Here is an 11,104-nt window from a genome sequence, read left to right as displayed (position 1 = left end):
GGGTTCCTGCTTAGAGAACTAATGGAGTAGAGCCCCAAAGAGAAAATACATTTTTTAAAATTACTGGATCAAGATTTAAAAAATATAATTGTTTGGTCGTTGGCTTGCAGAAGTGCCGTGCAAAGTTTCGAGGGCATAGATCCAGGTAAAATCCTCAGTGAGCTAGAATTTTTTTTACGCGTACAGACAAATTATGTGAACAAGCTATAGAATCTATAGGATAAGTAGTACAAGACTACAAGAAGTAGGCCAACAAGTCAACAAGATCCTCGTGCCTGTTACGGATTACGGATCCTCTGTGTTCATCATAGGCCTACCTCTTTGGTGTCCAAAGATCATAGTTCTGCAATTGCCAGGTTGGCGTTTTTTTAAATTATGAAAAGAATTTTTGCTTTTCTTAGATGTCCTTTTTTTTGGACTCCAAAGATGAAAAAAGAAAAAGAATGATAATTTCTTGATTTTCGCTTTCTCAGAACCATAAAGTTGTTTTTCATCATTCAATGTAAAAAATGAGGGTAAAAAGATGATGCATTGAGAATACTACGTTGTGATTTGTGCTGTGGATAATGCTCGGCAAACATTTCAATACGTCAATTCAAAGCAAAATATCTCGTACTTATGTACATACATGTACAATTAAGCTATATTGTAAGTTTGCTTTTGGTGAAGTTCTTTCTCATCAAATTGTCTCCATTTTGCACTCATAAACTTTTTAAAAAGTGAAATGAAAGAAAAGATAGGTTAAGCCCAAATAATTGATTTGGCCGATCACTTCTTCCTTATATCTACCTTATCTGGCAATTATTGAAAACAAGAACAAGAAATCAAGAAAGCAAATGGTGAGGTTAATGCCGTGCACTCATAAATAAACTCAACAGTCGTAACCTCGACATTTCAGGAAAGCTGAACAAGATTGAATGATCAGGTGAAATTATTTAACTCAAGCAGTTGTTGGACCACACGCGGATTTAATTAGAGAACGTCAGATGTAGACTAGGCCCTACGGGCTACGTCATTCGTCATTGGCCGATATTTCAGAACTCGGTTTTATTGTTTGATATCAAATATATAAATATTATATAATATAATAGATTTCTAGATATAGATCTAGATCTACATCTAGATATCTAGATATAGAATCTAGATCTAGATCTAGATCTATAACTATAATCTGTTTCGGGCATTCCTGTACAATTGCGAACAGTGATTTTTGTAGTTTCGTTCGTAGTTAAAGTCAAGAGTAGGCCAGTAGGGTAGGGGGGTTTCAGGGGGGCTTGTCCCCCTGACCTGATAAAAAAAAATATATATCTAGATCTAGATTCTAGATCTAGATCTAGGCCTATTATATATGGAGGGGCATGCCCCCCTGAATTTTACCATAGATCTAGATATCTAATTTGATGTTTTGCAGAGGTTGCATCCCTGTTCTTTGTGTTGCTTATTTGGTCATCAAGACTTCTGGATTTCTTCTCTGGATGTAAACAAACGTGGACTTTAACGAGCGGAACTACAAGATCACCTTGCAATCTAACACTAGAGATTTAAATCCACACAATTTAAGCAAGGACTGTTATTAGATGGCTACCTGTGAGTGAGAATAGCGCAGGCGATTCTTTTGGCTTTTCTCACCCGGTGTGCGTTCACCGTTTAGGCCAACCAGTGTAGCGTTCACCCTGAACCACAGAATTCTACACTGTGATAACAGAATTGTTGAATTTTATGTGCCGTGAACAAACGTTCCATTACTACTGTTAATGTTAGCCTAAAAGCGTACAATTTTGTCTGTGGGCAGAGAGAGAAAGGGAGAGAGAGGAGCAGCGTGAGAACTTCTGGGTAAAACAAAATGGCGACCCGCGTAGTTCGGCTCGATTCGAAAAGTTAAATGGCTGTAGCATCTTTGTAGACGACCAATTTAATTTTCTTTTGTGTTTTACATAATTTTTTTCAACTTTGTTTGATTCAATTTGATAGTCCACACTGATAGACAGTATTCAGAAAGAGAGAGAGAGAGGGGGGGAGGAGTAGATCTTGGGAGAACTTCCGGGCAAAACAATGGCAACCCGCGTAGTTCGGCTTGATTCGAAAAATGAAATAGCCATAACATCTTTGTGGATGATCAAATGAGCTTACTTTTGTGCTATAATGTCATTTTTTCTTTGCTTTTATCTATTTGATCATCCGCACGGATAGACAGTATTCCGAAATTAGGAAAAACAGGTCTTGTTTCACACCGGGTGAGAATAGCCAACTCTGGCAAGTCTCACCGAGGGTGAGAGGTCGATCGTATTTTTATTCTGACCCCGAGTGAGGATAGCCACTTCCCTATTTGATATCGATACTGATTTAAATATTCGGTATCGATGTTTTATCAGTAGATCTAGCCTACAAAATGAGCAGTAACTTAAAATTTCACTTGTGTATTATTTAACAAGGTGAGGGGTCCCCCCCCCCCCCCTGAACCCCCTTATGTTTTTGTTCTGTGGTCAGGGGGGGGGGGGGGGGGGGGCATGAATTTGACCATAATTTGATGTTTTGATGTTAGGTTTGATAGGCTATCTCCCCATAGGCGTATGGGCACATGCATCAAAAAGTAAATGTTTAAAACCAGAAGTAATCGTAGCCAACAGGACCGCAATTGTACAGGAGTGCCCTGTTTTGAGCTGCATGAGCAAGTGCTGTGAACTTTTAACTTGAAGGATGTCCAATATTACAGTATTTGAACTGGGCCTGACCACCTGGTCGTGGATCCGGATCAAAGTCAGAAAATCAGCACTACATTAGGCAATACTCGTCAAGAAATTGGAATACTCAAGAAATTTCCAGATCGAAGCCTGTTCTTATTAACCCAACATTCTTGCTCTTGCAGGTGGTGAAAACGCCATCTTTCTACAACCGTCCGTTGTTGTGTTCTATCCCTTATAAATTTTAAAGGTAAAATTAGCAAAATGTACGCTCAAATTCAAATAGAGTTCTAAAAGTTCATGGAAATATATATATATTTCTCAAAAATCAATCAGCTCTGCTTTCATATCATCATCACTGTTCGTTTTGTCAGGTTCCTAGAGCTGGCAGCAGTGTGTTTAAGGTTTGTCATATACAGTATACACAGATAGGACAGGTTGGACTCGAAATCATGCATTGGTCGAACTGTACCTACGGTCCCGTTTTTTTTCCTTCTTTATCTTTGTAAGATGTCCCTCGAACTTCCGAGGCCGGTCCCGACGAATTCGAGCTCTATCCATGTTATACTGTATTTTGCTTATATTCTTTTTCTAGTGGATGATGACAGCATCTTTATTTACCTCAATCATTTTTTAGTTGCCTGACCTGGAGATGTCATTTCTGATTCAGAGGTTGACATGTAATGACCCCCCATTCTTCATAGTCGCAAACTGCCTTTGCATATTCTGCTATCCAGGCCACTCCTTGTTTTTATGTTGTTCATCCATGTTACTCTTTGCCTTCCCCTGGCTCTCCTTTCAATTACAACTGTTCAAATATTTATCTTTTATGTGAAAGGAATTCTAATGATAAACTATAGTGGTTTTGATTTGGATTTCTGTGCTGATCTGACTTTTTTCTTTCCCTACTCATATATATTTTAAATGTCTTGTTTTTAAATATCTTTTAAAGTCAAAATTTAATGGTCAAAATATTTTCTATTTGTTTCAGAATCAGCAAGAGTCGAGCATGGGGAAGAAAAACATGGCCAGTGGTGGTGACCCTTACAACGATGAAGAGATTTCAAGAGCAAGAACATTACTTTTGGATCAAATGGAGATTGGTCGAATGCAGTACTTGAAAAGGAGACTAGTGGTAGGGGAAACTTTCCCTAACCTGTGGGAGGGTGAGGAAGGTATGATGGAGCACATCATGTGTCCGTTTCCTATGCCGGATGTGGAGATGGAAAACGATCCTGTGGAGAGCAGCGAGGGAAGTGGTTGTGGTTCTGAACGGAAGGCCCATGTCCACAGCGGAGGAGATGCTCGTGTCCAAGTCTCTAATTCTCAGAGCTCAGGGGGGTCAGTAGAAGGCCTCTCTTCCACCAGGGACTCTCTGTGTTCCTCTGACCAGCAGGAGTCTGGTACTGGCTCTTCCTCCTCTACAGCCCCTGCTCAGAGTGTCTCTAAATCGAGAACAGGGACTGTGACTTCATTGGCTGAAAATAAACAAATTTCATCTGAGCTTCTGTCAGCAACTGATCACTTCCTGGCTTCGATCTCGTCTGCTTCAAACAATAGTGGTATAGATAAAGATTCAAAGGTCTCTAGTGAGGGGGCTAGTTCGGCATCTGAGGAGGTGACGATTTCATCATGCACAAGTGACTCGGGGGCAGTCAGCCGTCCAGCACTGGAGAGTGGGTGTGATGCAGTCATGCAGTCAACACCAGGGGATGAGGTGGAGAGTCCTCAGTCTCCCAATGACTTGTCGGTAGAGGAGGAGGCCGTCTCTATTGAAGAACTCTTGTTTTGGCAGAAAGTGTCTTCACTGTACTTTGAGCTGCTTGAAATCAAGGAGTCTGTTGAAAAATCTGACATTGAGGCCATAAAAACTGAGGGAGCCCTATTAAAAGCATTCAGGATTTTGAAAAAAACGCGTTTTAAGCTGAATGTCTTGGAGAAACAGTTCAAATGTGACCAGCAAGAAAGAATGCAGCATGGTTATAATATTAAGATGCCTAAACTACTGAAAGTAAAAGAGCAAGATGCAAATCAGCACTGTTGGAATATCTATGATATAACAAGGTGCTTTAACAGAATTCGTTCCCTTTTGAAGAAAAAGCGCAGCGCTGTGACAAAGGCACGAAAACAATTGAAGCTAGTGTCTGGAGAAGGATCCTCGGGCCAGAGTTCTTCCCCTTGCTCTGAGAGCTATGTCAGTGGCATCAGCGAAAGCTTGAGTGACAGTGGCCAGAATATAGGTGGTGTTCCCAGCCATAAACATGAACAAGAAATGTCTAGGCAGGAGTCGAAATACTGGAAAAGCCTGGAAGAGATTTTACTACAGTTGAGAAGATTTAGTAGTAAGTTTGGTAAACTCCAGTTTAGAAAAGGTAAAAAGTATGTCCTGAAAGGGTCCAGACTCGCTGTTGTGGGTAAGTTAAAACGTCAAATTACAGTTCTAGAAGGTAATTTAAAAGCCAAACAGCAGGAAGGGAGTCAAATGGGATATCGGATTTCTAGAAAAAGACCTAAACATCAGTCTAAAAGAGAGAAAAGGCAATTTGTTGCAGACTTAAAACAGGTGAATGAATATTTTGTTATTGTAAATGAAAGGTTTCAGGCAGTGATGAAACAAATTGAAAATGTTCCTGAGATAAATGTATCTGTGTGAACTATTATTTTAACTGTTCGCTTAGCCCAGGTCTTTTTCATTTTCGCACATGGGCTTTTGCAGTTTGCATAACTGTGTCTCTTGAGAAATGTCATGTTAACAGTTGTGTACAGTCTACCATGCGCTCAAAGCCATACACACACACATAAAACGGAATAGATTTTCAGGTCCTGAATTTTTTCTTATCTGTGCGTTATGCATTTCATTGTATTTTAAAATACACATACATAGTGGAATATGTACATGATAGCTTATTTAGATAGTGAACAGATTTATACGTCCCAACAATTTTATTATGCGCGTGCTGGACTGTACTTATCAATATCATTTTATTTTCCTCTGTCTACATGAAACTTTGCCATCTTCACCCAATACTGAGTATTCTGGATCTTAGCATGATTTTTGCAAGAAGAGGTTCATGGCTTATAATATATATATCAGAGTTGTATTTCTAGATTAGACTTTTGTTTATGGTGCAAAAAAAAACTACAAAAACTTTTGTAATGCACAGAGTACAAACTGGAGCGCGCGCTGGCCTACAATTTTCTTGATATGATTTGCAGGATGCGGTCTGTAGAATGTCATTGACTCGGGTAGCCCGGTTGGTAATTGGTGACATTTTGGATACTGATGTGGATGACCTTGGTTCAAAATTTTTAGATTTGTGTTTGGAAAATTTTGATGGCTGTTTACCCCACTGGTTCAGTCCCCATCCCTATCATCACCATCAGAGATGCAAGTTAAATCACAGGTCCCACCTTTTAAATCCTTGCAATGTTGCAATACTATGCTCATTATCATTAAATACTTTTGTTTTGAAGTGGGAACAGGAAAACATATGTCATGACATGGTAGAATCAGGTTTTCGCTGGGTTTTTTGCTCAATACTTTGCCTTTTTTATGTCTGTTTAAAAACTCATTTGTGTGGATTTTAGTGAAAAATTATGATCAAAGACACACCAAAAAAATTAGTTTTTCTAAGGACATTGAAGCTTTGGAAGTCAACAGACTTTGGTGGCCAATTTTTCATTAATTGTACCCCTGACACCAGGCAACCCCACCTCCTTCAATGGCAAATTTCTTTACTTCTATTCAAGGTAGATGGGTATTTTTTCATAAAAAGTAACACCAATGAACAAGCTTCAAGATGATACCGGTAACCCCATATATATGCCCCAAAACGTATGAGCGCCTGATTCCACCCAACATGACACATGTTTATTTAGGAATGAAATTAAAATTGTTTTCGTTGTGTATCAGTTGTTGGAAAGTGACTCTTAAAAAAATGTCATTTTATGTACCGTAGTAGAACTGATAGTTTTGAGTGGTATTAAAAACGGTCGCTTTTAAGGACACAAGCGGGATAAACCAGATTTCGGGGGTTTCCAGAAATCTTGACCTACACCAAAAGTGGGCATTGCCTTACCTATAGGAGAAGTTTGATTTCATTGGTGTGTATGTTTGGTTATAGAGAAAACTCTCCTTGTCTGTTTAAAAAGAAAGATAACAAGGGTCCAAAAATGTTACCTTCGATTTTCTCATTTTTCGGGATTGCCCCTTGTGCTTAAAAGCGGCTAAATGTGTGCAATATGCATTGCTTTGGAATGTAAATTAGCAAGGTTCAGTCAAGAAAAGCTTTTCTTGAGTCAGTTTTAGTACAATGTAGTAGTAGAGATTTCAGTATGTACATGTGTAAGAAGCTTACACTTACAATACACTTTCTGTCGTTGACTTGTGGTAGGCTACATTTCGAGGTTCATCATGTGGGTATTTATGTTATGACATTTTGCGTTAACTGATAAAGTAATGCAGTCAGGGAAGGGTAATTTTCTCTTAAAAATACATTGTACAGCTACAATGTGAACATTTTTTTTACAGTTACAGTTGAAGGTTTGAACTTAAAAAAACCCCCACTGCTAATAATAATAGTAGTAATAATGCTTGGTAAGATTACAATTTTCTGCACATTCATCAATTACATGTGGGTGGTTGGTGGGTGGTTGGTGGGTGGTTGGTGGGTGCTCTGGTGTGGCTTGCTCCTCCTTTCCTATCAAACATCTATCGTCCTTATCTCTCCTCCTTCTATTTTGTGTTTGTTACTCATTTGTAATTGTAACGCCTCTAATCTTCGGCACTCATATGACTACTGTGACCTTATTGTGTTGCTAACGCCATAAAACCTTACTAAAACAGACATCAATTGATGTATACTCACAGTATACCAAGGACATGTTCGGCATGCTATAATATATATTACTTTTATAATTAGAAGAAATTTGTAAGATGAAGATGGTCAGGTGTTTGCAGTTACCTTTTTGAATTAATTCTAAGTCTAAGCCAGAGGCAGGGCCTGAGGCCTATAGTCTACAGTGCAGAAATCTTAAAATTTTTGCTGTCACCGTACATATTTTAAATACAAAGAATAGGCTACACGTTTTACTAGTTATAGTTATTATTTATATAAGAAAAGGTTCGGGACCTGAAAATCTCTTTGCAATGCATGTGTATGTGTTGTTAGCTATGTGTGCATGCTGGACTGTGTAGTTTATTTCATGTGTTATCTTTTATGAATGGCTGGTCAGTCCAATTCTAAATTGAATGAAGATGGGTCAGAGCTGTTGTGGTCAGCACTCCTTTCTTGGGTTGCTATAGTAGTTCAGACCCGACAGTCAATGGAATGAGGCTGTGTTAGTTATTGTGGCTAATAAATGTAAATTTATAGTACAGGTCTATTGGTACTATCTCTAATATTATATCACTACTATGACTTATAAGACTGGTTTGGAAGTTTCAGCTGAATTGAAAATAATTACAATTAAACCATTAAAAGTTCTGTCAGTGTTTCCTTCTGGTTGTATATATAATATATATTGTCACGTGTACTTTGTTCTGTGTATGTGTTTGTTGTGATTCGTTATTTATTGTTGTTTTTCCTTTGAATCAAATGTGTGACAGCTATTGGATTTCTGCACACAGCCCTGTCATTGTCATGTCTTCCTAAAAAGGGATAGTGAGGGAGGGGGGTTTAGTGGGTGGTGGCAGGTGCTTTGGTGTGGTTTGCTTCTTCTTTCCTATCACACATCTATCGTCCTTATATATCTCTCCTTCCTCTTTTATGTTTGTTACACTCTTCTAACACCTCTAATCTAATCTTCTGGCGCTCTTACTCTTTATAATGCAGCTGTGAGCGCCATGAAACCTATACTAAAACTAAACTAAGGATGGGGGTTTATGGATGTTTTCCATGAGGCTTGATGTTATCTCTTTGAGGAGTTTTTAGAAATTAATAGCAGTAAGAGATCCGCCTGTGTTTTACTGAAAGGTCGGTGCATTTCTGTCATTATCATTGAGTAGGCCTATGATGAGAGGTCTGAGTTACAAGATGTTATTTACATGAATGTGTACATGTATGTACCACAACGGGTTTGAGTGAGGCTGTGGGTGGTTGGTGGGTGCTCTGGTGTGGTTTGCTCCTTCTTTCCTATCAAACATCTATTGTCTTTATCTCCTCTCCTTTGTTGTGTTTGTTACTCTCTTGTAACACCTCTAATCTTCGGCACTTAAATTTAAATGACCTTATTGTGTTTTAAGTGCCGTAAAACTCTTACTAAAACAATGAGTGAGGTTGAAAATTATACTCCAGTTGACTCAGCTGAGGTACTTTATACTTTATACTTTATGAGACTGGCTGCATCAGCTGTTGCCTACTGACTACTGTGAGGGATAACTTGGTTGGGCTTAGTTGGATACAGTATCCCTGCAGAATGACAGGGATACTCAATACTTGTAATTTGTAAATGAATTCCACGCAAAGGTATGGACCCAACATCTACTTGACTACATGCAGTGTGGTAGAGAGCTTGGCTGTCACACATACCATAGATGCTGGTCACTTTGATCTTTGATGTAGAAATTATTTACTCGCTCAACCGGATCAGGGAATGGATCTGGCCTATGGGTCACGTTTTTCCTACTCGTAATTGCTTCGAAGTAATCCCAGAAATATAGTTTATTATTAATTGGGCGCATTATAATGCTTCGAAAAATACGTGTCTCATTTCGCTGTTCTTTTTTATTACAATGAGAACGCTCATCTAGTCACATTTATTCATCAAACACACTCTCGTGCACAGTCAAATATATTTCAAAATGCTTTAACAAAGCATTGCTCTACTCTAAAGTGTCATAAAAAGCTTTGGCCTCAGCCGGAATTACTGATTTCAGCGCCTGTAAATGTTATTTTGTACTTGAGAGACATTTTCTTTCTAATTGTAGCACAGGGGCAGTGGTGCTTAATGGCATATTGTTGTTATTGCGGGGTTTGGGCATGTCTTGCCAGTCGTCACAGAAAACGAGCTTGTGGTGAATGTCTCCTTGTGAGGAATATCTCCTTGTGCTGAATGTCTCCTTGTGAGGAATAGAGGAGCGCTCGTATGGCAACCACTTTTGCGGCCCCCGACTTTTTTTCCTGGTCGAATGGTCGAGTATTCCTGTAATGATGATGAAAATGTTCTGAAGAAAGTATAGTGTAGGTATTTGACTTCATATGGCTTAGGGCTTTGACGCGCCAGTCTGAAGACTTTAACAAACATAGCTGTCCCCGTGGTTTTATGCACCCCGCATAATTCAGCAAAATTAGATCATTTTTTGCATAATAATTTCTGATTACTTTCCTTTATCATTCTTCGTTAAAATTAACAGAATCGCATAATTTCACGTTTTTGGGCTGTTTGCATAATTTCAGAATTTTTCTTGCATAAAACGACGGGGACAGATATAGTCAGAAGGTATGTGTAACTATAAGAGAGTTTTTGAGAGATTCCTCAATGGCGCTATGAACACTATCGAGCTCCATAAATTTGAGTGTGCCTCTTTGTGAGATATTTCTCTTCAGTTGTGATGATGAACTCACGAACTAGAGCTGAGATGACACAGGCGATTGAGGCATTTTTATTTTGGTAGGCATCCATCACTGTACAGTATTATTCTTCCATACGATTTGGCAAGGGATCGTATATTATTATAGTCTGTCTAGTCTACGATGCAAGATGAAAATTCGTCAGAAGTTCATCTTCAACCTCATGTCGCCAGACATAACATTTCACGTCCCGGGTTGCCATATTGTAGACTGAAGTTAGCTTTATTCTATAGTACAAAGCGGAGGCCTTATATTATGCATGGGACACAAGACACATTGAAGACCCATGCAGACACGCCCACTCTGTCGGACATTTAGGTCTCCACTGCTGTCTTTTAATCGTAATCCATTTCTTTCTCTAGCCACGCTGCCTCTTTATTTTCTTTGTTAACTACCCACACACCTTTTGTTACGTTGCCTGTTTGGTACCCAACGTATGTTTTTTTGGCTGGAAAAACACAAAATTGTTTTGGTTCAACTCTTTCCTGAATATGGCGAGCCCCACAGTGTAGACCTTTTACATTTTACAAATTTTGTTACGAGTTATAAAGTCGATCAAACTTTTAAACGTTGGTCCCAAATACAACTTCGAGGAACTGTCTGCAATAATCACTGGTAACGTTTGGGAGACAGTGTAGAAATTGTTAATTCAAGAATAGACTTATTATGGACTCTTCTTCTCTATCAGAATGTGAAGTAGATCTCAATGATTTGTTGTTTCTTTGGGTCGATTAAGTTCTTTCTGATTTTGCCACTGTAAGGTGATACTGATAGCTACTAATCAGTCAAATTGCCAACTACCTACTTTGGAAATTGAATTTCGACCAGATATTTCTTGAGCACATGCAACCG

General features: G+C 38.8%; 2 protein-coding genes across 4 annotated transcripts in view; one reads left to right on the top strand and one right to left on the bottom strand.

Moving 5' to 3' along the window:
• Positions 1–332, bottom strand: part of LOC101863850 (probable proline iminopeptidase) — a 14,236-nt gene extending 13,904 nt beyond the window's left edge. Inside the window, exon 1 of one of the 2 annotated variants that reach the window (XM_035972638.1) lies at positions 318–332. The gene's annotated coding sequence lies outside the window, so the exon portion shown is untranslated. Of the gene's footprint in view, positions 1–275 lie in introns of both variants that reach the window. The other variant, XM_013088603.2, reaches the window with a different exon arrangement.
• Positions 333–378: 46 nt separating this feature from the next.
• On the top strand, positions 379–6,744 carry LOC101863619. Of its 2 annotated transcripts, none has more exons than XM_005109400.3 (2): positions 379–839; positions 3,673–6,744. In XM_005109400.3, the coding sequence occupies exons 1-2, from the start codon at positions 837–839 to the stop codon at positions 5,332–5,334; spliced, it is 1,665 nt and encodes a 554-aa protein (XP_005109457.1). In that variant the 5' UTR covers positions 379–836; the 3' UTR covers positions 5,335–6,744. The 2 variants fall into 2 exon arrangements, with proteins under 2 accessions (XP_005109457.1, XP_012944058.1); XM_013088604.2 differs by having other exon boundaries at positions 380–925.
• Positions 6,745–11,104: the final 4,360 nt, after the last annotated feature.

This window comes from Aplysia californica, unplaced genomic scaffold (genome assembly GCF_000002075.1).
Source record: "Aplysia californica isolate F4 #8 unplaced genomic scaffold, AplCal3.0 scaffold00775, whole genome shotgun sequence".
Lineage (NCBI taxonomy): Eukaryota > Metazoa > Mollusca > Gastropoda > Aplysiida > Aplysiidae > Aplysia > Aplysia californica.
This window is presented reverse-complemented; position numbering and strand designations above follow the sequence as displayed.